We start from the raw sequence: 16,345 nt of genomic DNA on the forward strand, positions 1-16,345 counted from the left end.
CTTTTCAGTATTGCACACTAGTTTATTAAAGTTCCTTTCTATTACAGGTCTTATATATTTTGTCTTGATGCAGTGGACACCAGAACTTATTTAGAGCAGAAAGGTTTAGGGTTCAGTGGTCCCCTTCTCTCCCCGCCTTGTAACAAGTTTCAGTGGTGTCCCTCTTTCCCTGCCCTGTAACTTTGCCACCAATTAATGGAAGCCCGGGCAGAAAAATAAGTTCTAGTTCCCTGTCTATATTTTCCACCTATCCACTTCTCCCCCCCTACCTGGGCCTATAAAAACCCTTCTTACTCCTCCTTCAGTACAACTTCTCTGACCTCAACTCTCTTTGGGGTCAGTGAACCTTGCCTGAGAGGGCAGAAATAAGCCTACTCAGATTTATTCACCTTGCTGTCTCTTTGTGTCCTCCTTACCATGTCTAACCTTTCATTCCTAAATACCTACATTCTTCTATGTCTCTAAATATTACCATATTTAACAAACATTATCTTCTGTACCTTAACCCAACTTCTTGTTTTCAAATTCATTATGGGAGGACTCCCACTTTTAGGTGGGTGAAACAGGCAGTGAGGAACTCTTTAACTGGAAGGTGCACATTTGGGTTGATCAGGTGGTGAATTTCTGGAATAACAGGTGCAGCCAGGAGGAACAATGGAAGTGTCCTGTGTGCTGGCTATCCAACAAGTACCATGTTCAGTGAGAATTTTTATGAACTGAAACTGTTGACTCTGGAGACTATATTCTTTGAGGTCCTGACTTTTTAATGCATGTTCCTCTTCCTTCTGATGTGGGTGCCCAGATCTTTAAGGGTTCACACGCCCACAGCCCACTGTTGTCACAGAAGGGGTTAAGGCTTCTCTCACCATCGGCCATCCACAGTTCCCAGAAGTGGGCACCAGGCTGGGTAATCACCCCTGAAAAGTGTCCTTTATCTGACTTAGAAATAAAGTATAGTTCTAGAAAGCACCATGTGTCTTAAATCAGAAAGTACAGTTACATCTTTTTAACTATTTCATTGTTTATTTTAATGAAAATTCACTCAATATAATCTTTTATCATAACTATGCACATTAGACATCCTGCTACTAGGCCTGCTTCAATGCTCTCTCCCAAAATATACACATCTTGTTTCACATAACCATTACAAGCAGGATTTCAGAAATTCCTCTTTATATTTTATATCCATGCACATCCCTCTGGAGGGTCTTCTATCTAGGTAAGGGATGGGGGCTGATGGAGAAAAGGAAGAATCAAAAGACTGACTCACACAGGGAGTTGGGGGTATAAGGGATTGGTATAACCACTGACCCAGCTATAAAAACCAAGATCCTTCGGTGCCAATGCCTAGATTGCAAAGCATAAGACCCAAGCAGGTAGCAGGTTGCTGCAGACCCAAAGGTGAAAGACCAGGATACAGAAATGGAACCCACTGTAGAATCTCCAGGTCCCTTGAAAATTCTGCATAGATAGCCAAAACCAACAAGCCTAGGCTCTCAAGGAGTGAGCCCCTCCCAGAGAGAAGTCATCTATTAGCAACAGTCTCTGCACTGGGACTGGACAGCAGTCCTCTACCCACCTGTGACTATGTAGGTGCTATTTTCCACCAGTTCTCTTCCTTTACAGGGCAGAAGGTCCTGCCTGCCAGTGACCTGCACCATGCTGAAACTGCTCTTCAGTGACGTCCCTCAGCAGAAGCCATGCTCCTCAAGGCCGCCTGACCCTGTAACCATGCCCCTTTTTGGGTAGCTCTTGATGTCCACTTGTATCTATGCAATTGTCCTTTACTCCTGTGTCCTTTTCCCAAACAAACCTGCTCTTTAAATATAACATATTGGGTCCTCCCTGGTGGCGCAGCGGGTTAGGACGAGCACTGCAAGCCAGCCGCTTCAGTGTGAGTTCAATCAGGGTGCTGGAGGGGAGGTGACATGGCACAGCAGACCTCTCCTGTCTCACCCGCTGCTCCCCTCAGCAGTGCCTATTCTGCTCCCCACTCTGCCTATTCTGCTCCCCACTCTGTCTCTGGTGAATCCTATCACTGCCTCTGCGCCTCTGGCCTGTACCCTAGTTCTGTATGCATAAATAAATAAATCTTTTAAATAAATAAATATAGCATCTCTGTCGTGTGGAGAAACTCCCTGGGGACTTGGGTCAGCCGCTGAAAGAGGAGTGAAAGGTCACCCAGTAGGCACATGGGTTCCTGGGAAACTAGGGAGGCTGGGAAGGGGATCTTGTGACCTGACCTTGCATTAATTTTTGACTGACACTGGAGACAGCAACACAGAACCAAGCTGATAAGAATCTTAAACAACCCAGAGAGACAGTCTCTCATCTTCTTCCCAGATGCACCCAGCCCCCATGTGCTGCATACCTGATGGAATCCCAGAAAGCCCTTAAAACCCCGCCCCAGTTTTCCACCACTATGGAAAACTGTTTGGAGGGTCCTCAAACTGCTTGATATGGAGTTTCCATACAACCCAGCAATCCCACTCCTAGGTATCTACCCAAAAGACACAAAAACACGGATTCAAAAAGATACCTGCACCCCCATGTTTACTGCTGTTTTATTTACAATTGGAAAAACATGGAAGCAGCCCAAAAGTAGATGACTAGATTAAAAAGATGTGGGACATATACACAGTGGAATATTACTCAGCAACCAAAAAGAAGAAACATGTCTTTTGCAGCAACTTGGATGGAGCTCGAAAAGATCATGCTCAGTGAGATAAGCCAGAAAGAAAAAGACAAATACCGGATGGTTTCACACATAGCAGGAGTATAATGGACCAGGCGAGAAAATAAGAAAAATGAACAGCCATATACCAGAGACATTTTGTGGGGGAGTGGAGAATGGGATCAAAAAGGGGCAGAGGGGGCCCTCCCTGGTGGCGCAGCGGGTTAAAGCACAGCACTGAGAAGCTAAAGCCACTTCTGCATGAGTTCGATTCCCGCCTGCCCCGGAGGTGACCACATGGCGTGGCAGACCTCTCCTGACCTGCCTGCTGCTCCCCTCAGCAGTGTACTTCGTAGATCTGCCTGTTCTGCTCCCCACTCTGTCTCTGGTGAAGCCTCTCACCATCCCTGAGCCTCTGGCCTGTACCCCAGTTCTGTATGCACAAATACATAAATCTTAAAAAAAAAAAATTAAAAAAAAAAGGGCGGAGGGAGGGAAGTGCACTGGACTATGGTGGCAGCACATGGGTGACTTCGTGATAGGAAACCCATGGGGATTACAATTGAGATTTTAAAAAATGTAGAAAATGATGTAAAAATAAACTATTATATTACAAAAAACAAACAAAAAAAAACCCAGTCCACGAAGCCCCCCCCCCCTCCTCTCTCCCCCAGCTCAGTGCTCCAGTAAAGGCTACTTTGTTAGCCACTCTGTCTGGACTTTTTCTTTTTCTCCTCTTCGTGCTTACCTATAAAACCGCTGCTACTCCTTTCATGGAGCTCTGCTGAACCCAAGGACTCCACACTCCAAATCCATTAACTCAAAAAAAAAAAAAAAAAAAAACCGCTATCAGGGACCTGTCAGGCTGAGCTTCCCCAGGGGCATACACCAGCCTACCGCTACGTTCCAGATTCTTTCAGGAGACGTTTCTGTGAAACATAATCAACAGTTGCAGAAACTGCTAAAAGTATATTTGATGAAGGGCATTAATTCTAACTGTTCTCTTTGATGCAAACTGACAGTAAAGAGGAAATAAATTAGTAGCCAAAAGGCAGATTTGGAGCCAAAACGCAGAGGATTCTGTGGAAGTCAGGAAGTGCTTTCTGTTAATCAAAAATGAAAGTGGAGAAAGCACACAGCCCACGGAGTGTGGGGAGCAGCAGGGGAGTGGAATGGAGAGTGGGCTGGCGGACACCTCAGCAGCACCGCTTCCCCCGCGGCCCCAGCGCTCCCCACTTGCCAAGCACCGAGGGAGACCCTCCTGCACCCACTGGGCCGCCCCACAAGTCCGCCGCTGCTGCCCCGCCTTACCTGCAGGGACTTGAAACCAGCCGCAGTTCCTTTTACCCGGGAAGAGCTGGAGCCCCAACGCGGAAACAAGGGCAGGCGCAGATTGGCTACACTCGGTCAGGTGACCGCAAGCTCACAGGAGCCTAGCGGAAGGAACTAAAAGCTCAGGTGCCTGACCCCACCGCAGGCCCCATCTCCCTCATCTCCCGTGACTCTGCTCTACCCTCTACCCCCCCCATTCCCGTACGGGGGACCTGACTGGCCCAGCGGGAGTCCCTCATTGGGACCCTGGCTCCACCCCAGGTTGGAGGAGCTTGGAACCGGTCCATGATGTAGTGTTTGGAGTTGGGGGGGCGGGGTGGGGGGGGGGCTGTGGTCCTTGGGTTCACTCTAGGAAGGGATCCTCTTTCAGGGGCATGTGGTGAGTTCCCCAGGGGAGTTCCTCCTCAAAACAGAGATGTTAGTTATATTTAGAAGGTAGGTTTGTTAAGGAAAAGGACAGAAGTAGGGTGGAGCTGAGAAAAGAAAAAGAAGAGAAGAGAAGGTGTTTGAGGAGAAGGAAGCAGGATGGGGAGCCAGAGGGAAACCTGAGGAAGCCACATGGAGCAGCAAGCATGTGATGAAGAAATCATGCTTGTTTCTTGGCCCTGGACTGGTTGAAACAGATGTAGGTGAGAGACCCGTGAGGAAGTTGACTATGGCAGTGTTTATATTGATTTTGATGTGCTCTTTTCCTCCCAGACTTCTCTGGCTATTTCTAACCCTTCTCTATGTGTCCTGGCCAGAAGGTGCTTTAATATTGGGGGGGGGGGGGGGCTTTCAGGCCTTGCTTTGGACCAATCCCTTTTGGGTTGACTTTTGCCTACAAGGGGATGGGTAACTTCAGGTGTTTTTATTTAGAAATTGTATTTTTTGCCCTCTGTACTGTATACTCACTGTATTAAAGTTCCCTTTTCATTAAAGTCTTAATATGTTTTGTCTTGATGCAGCAGGTGGCAGAACCCATTTAGAGCAGGTTTGGGGGCTTTGGCATGCCCCTCTCCTTCCCCTGTAACAAAACCTGTCCCAGAGTAAACCCAAGGATCCCTCTCTCCAAATGCACTAACTCCAAAATATAACATCAATAATGCCCCAGGTGAAACAGCAGAAGAGGAACCTAAGAGATCCCCGGCCCAACAAGAGGCTGGTCAAAGGCAGGCTGCCAAAGAAGAGCCTGAGTCCAACCCTTGCAGGTTTCCAGCTGGAACCAAGATTATTAACCACCCCAACATGCCCAACACCCAAGTGGTGGCCATGCCCAACAATGCCAACATACACAGCATTGACCACCAAAGGAAAAGAGAGTGGCAGCATTAGGCCCAACAAATTCATCCTCATCAGCTGTGGGGGAGGCCCCACATACCCACCAGGATCCCAGCCTCAAGCACAAACCAGAAATGATCCCAAGAGGACAAAAGTGGTTCTTGAGACCCTTGAGCCAAAGCCTACAGTGAGGAATGTGAATCTTAGACCACCTGAAGCCTTTCTTGGGCAAAGATGGGAGAGCTGTGCTAGTAGCGAAGCAGCAAGTTGCACACTTGACAATAGCTTGACCAACATCCAATAACTTGGAAAGATGAGTTCTCATGGACTTGGTTCCTGGAGCATCAAGCAAGAGATAGAGGAGGACAACCAGCACCTGAGCAGAATCAGGTTAAGACTGAAGAGCCCCTAGGCTCATCCACATCCTGGCAGTATTTGGTGTCTGAATGCCCTCTCCCCCCCTTACATGGCCATGATACCATTCGCCATTGACAGCACAGAGAGAAAGCACATGAACTAGAAAGACATCTACACTTGGACTGAGGACCACTTCCCCTATTTTAAGCACATTGTCAAGCCGGGCTGGAAAAGTCCTTCCACCACAACCTTTCGGGAGACATCTGCCAACAGCAGTCTTCTTTTGGACCATACACCCAGTGCCAATTGCTACTTGACACTGGACCAGGTGTTTAAGCTACTGGACCCAGTGTTCCCACAATTGCCTGAGCACTTGCAATCATGGCAGAAACAACCCAATCCTGAGCTTTGCTGGAATGTGACTATCAAAACTGAACTCCCACTGAGCATCTGGCACAAGATGAAGCCACTACTATCACAGGTCAGCTCATACTTGGTGCCTTTCCAATTCCTGATGAGCCAGTCTTCTGGTGTTGCAGCCCTGGATTAAGGTCCCGTTGTCCTTTGCAGCTTCTCTCATGAGCTCAGAACTTTCCCATCATAGCAAGCAGGTCCATATTGCCCCCAAGGTGCTGTTGGATGACAAGGTCATGGCCCCTATGGCAGCCACAGGATGTTTTCTCTGCTTCCAGTTCAGTCCATCAAGGAGGAAGAAATCCAGCCTAGAAGAAATGTCACATGCAAGGAGACCCATCAAAGTGGAAAGCCCGCCCTTAGAAGAGTGGCCCTAGCCCTGCCCTTTGGTCAAGGAGGAAATATCTCACTCCTGGGGAGATTTGTCCCACTTTCCCAGGAAGTCCTACTAGGGGCTCAGGTCCCCCACCCAGTGTGTCTCTGAAATACTTATCATCAAGTGAAGGCAGAGGAGGGAGATGAGCCGGTCTTGAAGGAAATAGCATCTACAGCCTCCCTGTTTGGGTAAGTCTGAGCTGCTCTTCTTGAAGGGACTCAGGACTTCCCAGCCAGCCACAGAGCTCATTCTTGCTGCAGCGTCCTCTGAATCTGCCTCTCAGCTTGGCTGTGCCCAGGAGGAGGGAGAACTTCCTGCCCATCGCCTCACCCCCAGCAAATCTGTCCTCCCCATGACCCCTGAACCCTGGAGGTTCACACCCCCAACCAAAGTGGGGGAAGGGGCTAGATTTCAGCCCAGTATGAACCTCCCATGGTGTCTTTGGCCTTCTGCCTGACTCCTGGGGCTGACAGATCTCAGCACCACCCCACTGAAGAGCATCCCCCTCTTCACCCCAAAAGCTTCTCAATTCTGAGCCCTTTGACCTCACCTCTGACCCTTTCAGCAGTTGCTCCCCCTAAAATATGGAAGTCACCAAGCCAGACTCTCCTGGACCACAGGTTGCCTGCCTTTCAGCCAACCATTCTCTGACAGAAGGCCTGGTTCTGGATACAATGAATGACAACATCAGCAAGATCCTGCTGGACATCAGCTTCCCTGACCTCAAGGAGGACCTGCTGTTCCCTGACAACATCAGCTAGGCCCAGTTCATTCCTCAGCTGTGGTAGAGACATGGTCTTCCCCTTGCTTCTTAAGCCATCCACTTTGGTGCTTGTTTGACTGGGTAGCCAGCTCAGGCCCTGTGAGAACAGGCAGAGACCTTCCACTCCTTCAGCTTCAGCCCCACCTTGCCTGTTATGCTGAGACAGATAACATACCACAGCTGCCACTAGGCCTCGGTAAGCTGCAATGCCCTGGGAACCAGTCTCTTCCACCTTATATCCCCCTTCCTCGCCCCGCCCCCCAAGAAATTCTGATCCCTCACTCTCCTTCTAGGGTGGAAAAAGCAAAAACAAGAGAAATTAGGAAATTCCCCAAATGTTATATATTCTCTGCCCAGCAGCCTCTTGCCTTCCCTGTTCTTATAGGGTAACCTTTGTACATAGTGTATATTCTCCAAATTATTCTCTAATTATAAATGCAAGCTTATTTCCTTAGATCCTTATCTAGAGACTGAGACTGTCTAGACTACCCAGAGGTGGGTAGATTGACAGGGTTTCAGTTGGTTCTGTTCCTTGTCTTTCATTCCTAGGAGAGTAACGAACTGCAGTACAAGGTTTTTTCCAGGTTTCAGGTTTCTGGCTCAAGGATTTTTATACTAGGCACCCAGCCAAGGGTATTTGCTTGCCACTGTCTCACATTTCCAAGTCAGCTTTCCTACAAGAAGAAATCCTATAGAAAGGATTCTTGTATTGGGTCAAGAGTTGAGGGTAGAGGAATGAATGCATCTGAAGCAAAGACTGTGGGTACCCAGGTGTGCACCCTTGAGATGTTTCTCTGATGAATGTCCCTAATCATGCCAGAGAGACAAGCACTGATGAGAATTTGGTCAGACGTTTGTGAAGTCTAAAAGGGCCCTCACCTGCTTGGCTTCTTCAGCTTGCCTCTCAGCTTTGCAAAAAGCCACCCTAGGCCCCAGCTGACCATGCATGTGAGCCAGCTTAGAACACTACTGTAACTACTTACTCAAGAAAATCCATGGTGGAAATGCTCAAAAAAAAAAAAAGAATGTGACATCTGTCTATCTGCCTATCTTCTCTCTGCCTTTCTGTCTGTGAGCTGTATGTCTGCATTTTTATCTTCTCATTCTATATAATTGCTACCTTACTATCTGCATGTCCACTTATCTACTCGTCTGTCCAAAAGTCTCTCTGCCTGTTTTTTTTTTTCTGTCTATATATCTGTCTTTCTACCCCCTTTACTTGTCTGTGTGTTTATCTAAATAACTACTTAGGCCTCTGTTTACCTATTTGTATATTTGCCTGTCTGGTTGCTTGAATATCTCACTTTGTGTAACATGGTGTTTGTGAAGAACTGTGTTAGGTGATGAGTTCGAGACACTGGTTTATTGATATCTGTGTTTGTGTGTGTGTGCATGCACGACAATGTGAGCTATGTCACTAGCATGAGTGCTGTATAGAAGTCGTGTGGCACTGTGTTGGTGCTGCACATGTGGGGGCAATATATGGGTCCTGTGACTATGCAGCACCTGTAACAAGTCTTTGGATCTCCCATCTGCTCAACTGTCCGATTCTGCCCCTATTTTCCCCTACATAGTTATTATTATTCATACCTCCCCCCCTTTTACAAAAGACTCCTTGCTTGGACAATCATATGACTACCTGGGCTCTAGTCAGCTTCACAGTGTCCCAGGGAGACACTGGAGAGGGGATAGAGTAGATTCCTTTGATCCTTGGCCTATCTTTCCAGCTCTAGCTGGCTGATGTTTCCAGACTTATTTTGACACTGAAGCCTTACCTCTTGCAACAAGGGAACAAGGGAAAGAGCCTTGGGAATACCACTCCCTTTGGTTTCAGGGTGCCACACAGGTAATGTCACCCTAGTGCCTTCAGCAGCATCCACATCATTTCAATACCTCCCTCCCACTGTGGCCCCCTGCATCTCAAGAATCTCATGACTCTTGGGATCAAACTTTAATATCTCCTTATCTTATGGTTCTGTCCACATCTCCATGACTGTCTATCTAAAACCACAGATCACACCTCCCCTCAGAGTGGACACATCAAAAAAGCAGTTGTGTTGACAACTGCTTTTTCTCCCCCTTCATGTTTTAAAACCCAGGTTCACTTTGCCCAAATTCATTCATTATTGTGCAGAATCCTTGAAACCTGACCATCATTATGATCAAGATATAGTACCCTAAATTATACTCCCAACCCTTTGTGGCTCACCCCAGACCATGTCAACAATGGTAAGTCTCCATCCCTAAAATTCTGGCTTTTCAAGAAAACCATAAAAACAGAATCCTAAGTCTGGTTTCATGCACTTGGCATTAAGCTATCATTCTACACGTGTTGTTCTGGTGTCACTAGTCACTCCTCCTTTGTGCTCAGGTAGACTCCATAATGGGGACTGGCCACCTTCTAGTCAATTACTTACCTCTGAAGTCTACATTTGGGTCACTCCCAGGTTTGGGTGATTACAAACACAGCTGCAGCAAACATCTACTTATAAGTTTTTGTATGAAAACTTTGTTTGAGCTTTGTTTTGTTGAATAGCATCTAGTAGTGGAGTATCTGGATCTTATGGTAAATGAATGTTTAATTTTATGAGTATGGCTTTATGTGCCATCTATTAGCATCTTAAACTGTCCAGAGATATCATACCTTTGGCTGCCTGCCTCTCCCCTATGCACCTGGGTCCCACCACAATCAGGTTCCCAGAACCTCTGGTTCTGAGAACCTCTTGGCTGGACTGGGGCAGTGGAGAACAAGAAGTAGTCCCCTACCTTTCTGGGTTTCTGAGGCTGGTGAGCATCATAAAGATCTCCTGACAACACACATGCATACATATTTACACAATTTATGACAAAGAAACTAAGAATGCATTATAGAGAATAGAATCACTTCAACAAATGGTGCTAGTAGAAAAGGACAGCCACTTGAATGATCTACATCAATATATTACATATTAGGAACATTATACTGATAACCCCAATTTTAATTCAAAACATCACAAGTCACAATTTTTTTAGATTTATTTATTTATGTATACAATACTGGGGTACAGTACAGAGGTACAGGGGTGAGGGGATTCACCAGAGACAGAAGTGGGGAGCAGAACAAACAGATGTACTAGAAAACACTGCTGAAAGGAGCAGCGGGTGGGTCAGGAGAAGTCTGCCACACCATGTGGGTCACCTCCCTGGCCAGGGCTGGAACTCATGCTGCAGTGGCTGTAATAGCTTCACAATGCTGCGCTTTAACATGTTGCTGTACCAGGGAGGGCCCACAAGTCACATTCTTTCCTTTCGCCTTTTCCACTTGGATAACTACATGTTTTAACTGTGAGGATTCTGGTTCTTCTTATCTTCAATATAGTTATTAATTTGCAAGCTTAAAATTAACAAAAGTATTTCAAAAAAACTATTTCAAAATTGCTAAATAAAAGTACAGTAAAAACACATATAAAATAGGTTTTCAATCACTAATCTTATTATTATCAATTTTTATTGTTATTAATTTTCACATAAAATTTACATACATTGTATATTGTTTATTCAGTGTTGGATAACAAATCACCTCCAAACTTAATGACTTAAAACAGAAATAATCATACATATTAGTAATGTCTCATGACATCTGTGGTTCAGGCAGTTAGGGCTTGGTCAAGGGGCTCTGGTTCTGTCACTCATGAAGGTGCAGTTCAATGTTCGCAATATTTGGCTGTATTATTCACTTCAAGGTGATTCATCCTTTTGACTCTGAGCAGTAGATCTCAGGTCTTGTCCCATGAGGCTCTCCACAGGATAACTTGGCTGTCTTCATGTTATTATGCCTAACTCCTTCCAGTGTGAGTGACCCAAGAGTTAAACATGGAAGCCACAATGCCATTTAGGACCTAAACTTGGATGCTTTTAACTCCACTTGCGCTATAGATCATAGCAATTGGTAAATGAAATAGTATCTTCAAAAGGGCACAATAACAGGATGAAAGGAACATTAGGGATTATCTTGGAGGACAATGACAGAGTGATATATAACAATCTTAATTGTACAATCAAATGAATCTTGATACATACATACATTCAAGAAACCTTTGTTCATATCAATACAAAGAATATTACCACTTTGGAAAATTAACTTATATTCTTTCCCAGTCTATCTTTCTCTAAAACAATTACTTATCTGAGTTGATCATGATACATTATTTTTGCCTGTTCAAGAACCTCATATATTTGGAGATATAATACTATATTTTTTCCTAGCTTCTTTTGCTAAGCATAATAACATTCTGACAATCATCCATATTATTGTCTATGTTAGTAACTCATTCTCTTTTCAAAGTCAAATAGTGCCTCACAGTACTAGTGCACTGTGTATCACCAAGGAATTTAGAAGAACTGGGGAGGGAACTATAAATAACCACAGAAACTAATGAAAACATGAACCAGTCTGCCTGTTGATTGGATTCAGTTTTACTGAAATCAATTTTATCCATTGTCGTATCATGCTAAAAAATACTGGTTTTGAAAGAAAGATGGTAAAACAAACGAATAGCATATGCTCTCTATTTATGAAAAGAACCACAAATTATTGATAAAACAGTAGCATACAGATTCAGTCTGGTAGTATGTATGGTGAGAAATGTGGAAAAGAGATTTATTGAGGAAGGTAGCTTCATAGTTTCAGAATCTCAACTATAAATCTAGGAAGGATGGAAGAGCTCTGTATTTCTTAGCATCAAAAAGAATAACATAGGGCACATTGGGGAGAATGATTTATACTTATGAGCAGTATAAAAAGGCACTATGAGGAACCTCTCTTAGATTCCCTAAGTACTAAAAGGAGTCTGGGCACTGATGGTAGAACCTCACATTTCCTGATTGGCAGAATCCTGTTTGAGGGGTGACCTCTCATGGTTCTCAGCTATGGTCTCCGTATGGAGAACAAGATCGTTTGATGAAACCTCATGTAGAGTGAGACCATTACGGTTTCTCTTACTGGGTGGTCCAGGATAGAAATATGGCTTCAGACCACCAGTAAAGTTGCATTTGAAAGTATAGAGAATAGTAAAATCTATTACATTATAGAACGAAATCAACCCTTTTTCATATTGCAGGAAAATACCCACTATTGAGGGAGGTACTGGGACATGGAGAAGGGAACGGGGAGTGGAAAGTGCCTTGTACTCACCATCCTTTAGGCAAAGTGTACAGAAACCATTCTCAGGACTAGCAGAGAGGCCCTGTCCTTGTCGTTGAACTGAATCCAAACACAGTCCTATTGTCCACCTATTCTTCCCTTCCACATTGACCTCCCAGTAATGTTCACCAGAAAAGAATGTGTTACGACCCAGCACAGCTACCAGAGTATCAAATCGCTCTTTACTATCATCAGTAAACTTTTGTTTTTCTGGAAGAGATACCACAGTTTTCCCATCATTCTGCACTTGAAGATAAGGGTGAGCAGTGGTTGCATCCAGTATGATGTCTTCTGCAGAAGAAAAATAAATAAATAAATAATAAAAATAAATCAATTAATTATAGAATTTAAGATAATATATTTTAGCCTGTAAGAGAGAAACCAAAGCAGGGTGAGAAAAAATCAAATCAGTTAGAGTGCTCATTTCAAAAATATGGAGAAATACAATAAACATCATCCTAAACCATTGTCCATGATGTCAGTGTTTTCAAGAAGCAGGAAAGTGTCCAGTGCATTTGAAGGGAAGAAGTGCAGCTGGAGGGGAAGAAGAGAAGGTAAAAAGAAAATGGAGGTAAAAAGACAAGAAGAGGAGGACAGCTCATTTAAGCCCAAAAAGGCCATTTTCAGGGTTCTAGTCTTTTTCTGGATAATATGTAGAAAAATGGGGAAAATGGGAAAGAGCGAATTTTTTTATAATAGTTTATTTTTACATCATTTTGTACATTTTTTTTTCATCTCAATTGTAATCCCCATGGGTTTCCCATCACCAAGTCACCTGTGTGCCATCACCATAGTCCCGTGCACCTCCCCCACCCCCACGTTTTTGATCCCACTCCCCACTCCAGCCCCACAAAATGTCTCTGGTATATGGTTGTTGGGAAAGAGTGAATATTAACAACTATTTAGTGGCTGTAAAGAAAGAGAAATAGGATAGTAATCATTGGAGAAATCAGACTCAGTGATCTTTCCTCTTTACCCCTTTTTTTGTGGGGGAGGGGACATATAACTGTTAGGTTAAACCCGTACCCTGGGAGGCCACTGCCTGAGGTGTTCCAGGAAGCCCTACTGCCCCTAATTCCGGGGAATTTAGCTACACCAAAAGAGAAAAATAACTCCACCTGGCACCAAAGACTGTTGGGCGAACAAGGAGGCAAAAAACCTCAAATAAAGTAGCCACCCAACCTCTCTGCCATGTCAGCTCCCCTGCCATTCTAACCCTACTTAAGAAACCCCAAAACCCTCAACCGGTGCAACACCTTCTGGCTTGGTCTCGGTACGAGAGCACAATAAACTTTTCTTGCTTTTGCTGTTCTTTATCTTACACTTTATTTCTCACCAAATTTTCCCTCACCATTCCTTTTTGTTAGACTTTCAATGATCTGACTTGAAAGAACTGAGGAGGAGTAAAAGGTGAGGGAATAGAAACAACATCGTTGAACATTCCTTACTCCAATGTTTTGTATGGGATGAGTATCTGGTGGTTTGTGATATCCTAATTGTGTTATTTAGGGTGAATTGATGATGTATTTCCTACTGATACGCAAACTATTTCAAAATAAGGTGATTCGATTATGTTTGTGCTTTGCATAATTTATGCGTCATTTAAAGTCTTTGCTAAAACAAAGTCTCTCCCATTTAGTGTCTAAATTAACATTTAATGTTAGACCCATATATCTAAAACCAAACAACTTTTCAAGTTCAAATGTGTCTTGTAGATTACTTGGACAAAACAATGTTTTACAACAAATACCAAAGAGGTTAAAAGACAAGCATAATATCATTCTTAACCACTTAGTACTAGTTTTATATTTACTTGCATGTTCTTGAGCTCTTTTCAAACCTACAAAAGAAAAATTCAAATTTAGCTGAATAACTGGGCAAGACACAATCTGTTATAAATAATGACATGTGACCTGTCAATGTTGAGTATTTTGATGTCACTTACCCTCCACTCCTATCTCTTTTCTTCGGTCTGCAACCAATCAGAGAGAGAGGTAAGTATTCTGAGAGGCCACAGTCTGTCTTTTAATATAGTATAGAAAAGAAACACAGAACTTACCAAGTTCTTTATTGATTTCATCTAAAAAATAGGGTAAAAAAGATTAATTTCTGAAACTTCATGAAATTTGATACCAGATTTTTAGACAAGTTATCAATGAATATCTGTTAAATTTCTGTAGTTTATGGCTCAAAGATAGATAGGACAGCTAGTCCTAGACATCAATGTGTGATACAATTCAGTTTATTAAACACAGCTACCACTTACACTTGTGTACTTTGCATCCTATGTTTGTCACAAGTAACTCTTTTCATTATTTTTCCAATATTGCTATATTGGTTCAGTTCCCAATCACAAAATTCCTGAATTAATTGAAAAAAAATTCTATTCATTTTGTGGAGTTTTATTGGTAGTTTACTTCAGCCTAAGAAATATTTGGTATACCAGAGACAGTATAATAAGTTTGACACAGGCTTTCAAACTATATGGCTATCGGCAAATGATTTGTGAATTGTAACTCCATGCTAGAGGAACTCCACACATGGACTGAGTAAAGAAAAATTCATTTAGTCATTTGACTGAGTAAAGAAAAATTCATTTAGTCATGTCTATAGTTTCTTTGACAAATTTTTAAAAATCTTCTTGTTACTTATTAACACTGTTTATTACAAGAACATTATGTACTCATTTCACTGAAGAGTCCAAGAGAATTAAAGCAATCCTACCAATTTTGTATTATCCAGATACTACCACTTTAAGGTATATTCTCATGTATACATCCAGAACAATTTCACCCCAAAAACAATAAAAGGGATTACTTAATACATGCTACTTTATAATCTTCTCTATTTACTTAAAATTATAATTTTTCATAATTTACATGAAAAGGGACACTCATAACATAATTAAATAGCTGAGGGTATTAATTTTTTAAATAAAATTTATTATCCAGTCTTTTTTGAGGCATTTAAGAACTGAATTTTTCTGTATTATAATGAATGCAGAACCAAAAATATCAATCATTCACAAGTCTGATTTTTGAGATTATCTGAGAAAAAGTTAAGAAGAGAGGCAAATAATCCAAGGGAAATAGAAAAAAGAAAGACAAATACTACATGATTTAGCTCATACGTGGAATGTGAAGAAAGACCAAATAAACACAGAAAAATGCAAATAAACCCTTGGCTTCTGACAGCAGATGGTGGTTATGAGTGGAAAATGATGAGGCGGTATGTGGACTGGGCACAAGGGTTGTTTGATGGTGGGTGGTAACTAAACAATTGTTTGGGGATGTGTTATGTTGTCTACAATTATTGAGTTTTATTCAGGAACTGGACTCCTGAAACTTACTTATAAACCAATGTTACTTTAATTAAAGAAAAACAGAAAAATTATCACATGGTTCAAGCAACATGTAAAATTAACAATGTAATGTGTTGCTAAAAAGACTAAAGATGAAGCTATAAATTAAAATAGAAAAATGACTTTTTCTTGGCCACATACCGATCACAATCAGGTAGTGGCTGTCAGAAGCCTGAGCAAATGAAGAAACCAGAAATGTCAAGAGAACTGATGATTTAATTCTAAAGAATTAAATCTCATCACTATCTCAGAAGTGATATTAATGAATCTAGTTGTACAAACTGGAAGGGAGAAAATATTCATTACACCTCCTCCTCTTTCAATTACACTTTACCTCTACATTGATTGTTCACAGAGACATTTTGATTCTAGTTTCCATAGAAATCTCAGCTGCTTTGCCACTCCCTTTAACCAATTCTACCACTTCCAGAAGATACTTTTGGAAAAAGGAAGTCCTTTCTAACTCTATTATGCTTTCTTGCATACAATAGATCTGATATTGTACTCTTAAAAAATCTAAATCTGATGATCTTATTAGATTAAACCTTAATCTTTTATCTTTTACCACATATAAGATGAATATCAAATTCTAAATGTGACCTGAGAAGTTATTGTGATCTGTACAT

At 42.6% G+C, this 16,345-nt stretch overlaps 2 protein-coding genes and 1 pseudogene across 9 annotated transcripts in view; 1 reads left to right on the forward strand and 2 right to left on the reverse strand.

The window, feature by feature from the left end:
* The window catches only part of LOC101627113 (butyrophilin-like protein 2), a 32,310-nt gene extending 28,255 nt beyond the window's left edge, over positions 1–4,055 (reverse strand). For 6 of the 8 annotated variants that reach the window (XM_012726724.1, XM_012726723.1, XM_012726722.1 and 3 more), the window contains exons 1-2: positions 3,986–4,019; positions 3,423–3,493 (exon numbers count right to left, since the gene is read on the reverse strand). The gene's annotated coding sequence lies outside the window, so the exon portion shown is untranslated. Of the gene's footprint in view, positions 1–3,422; positions 3,494–3,985 lie in introns of all 8 variants that reach the window. The other 2 variants (XM_012726721.1, XM_012726725.1) reach the window with 2 other exon arrangements.
* LOC101627330 lies at positions 3,791–7,201 on the forward strand (annotated as a pseudogene).
* Positions 7,202–12,811: 5,610 nt separating this feature from the next.
* The window catches only part of LOC101627563 (butyrophilin-like protein 2), an 80,828-nt gene continuing 77,294 nt past the window's right edge, over positions 12,812–16,345 (reverse strand). Inside the window, exons 13-17 of the mRNA XM_012726075.1 lie at positions 15,861–15,891; positions 14,418–14,438; positions 14,304–14,330; positions 14,176–14,198; positions 12,812–12,892 (exon numbers count right to left, since the gene is read on the reverse strand). Of these exons, the coding sequence (XP_012581529.1) occupies positions 12,812–12,892; positions 14,176–14,198; positions 14,304–14,330; positions 14,418–14,438; positions 15,861–15,891 (183 nt within the window). The remainder of the gene's footprint in view (positions 12,893–14,175; positions 14,199–14,303; positions 14,331–14,417; positions 14,439–15,860; positions 15,892–16,345) is intronic.

The sequence above is a fragment of the Condylura cristata genome, unplaced genomic scaffold, assembly GCF_000260355.1.
Source record: "Condylura cristata isolate star-nosed mole 26May11 unplaced genomic scaffold, ConCri1.0 scaffold00017, whole genome shotgun sequence".
NCBI lineage: Eukaryota > Metazoa > Chordata > Mammalia > Eulipotyphla > Talpidae > Condylura > Condylura cristata.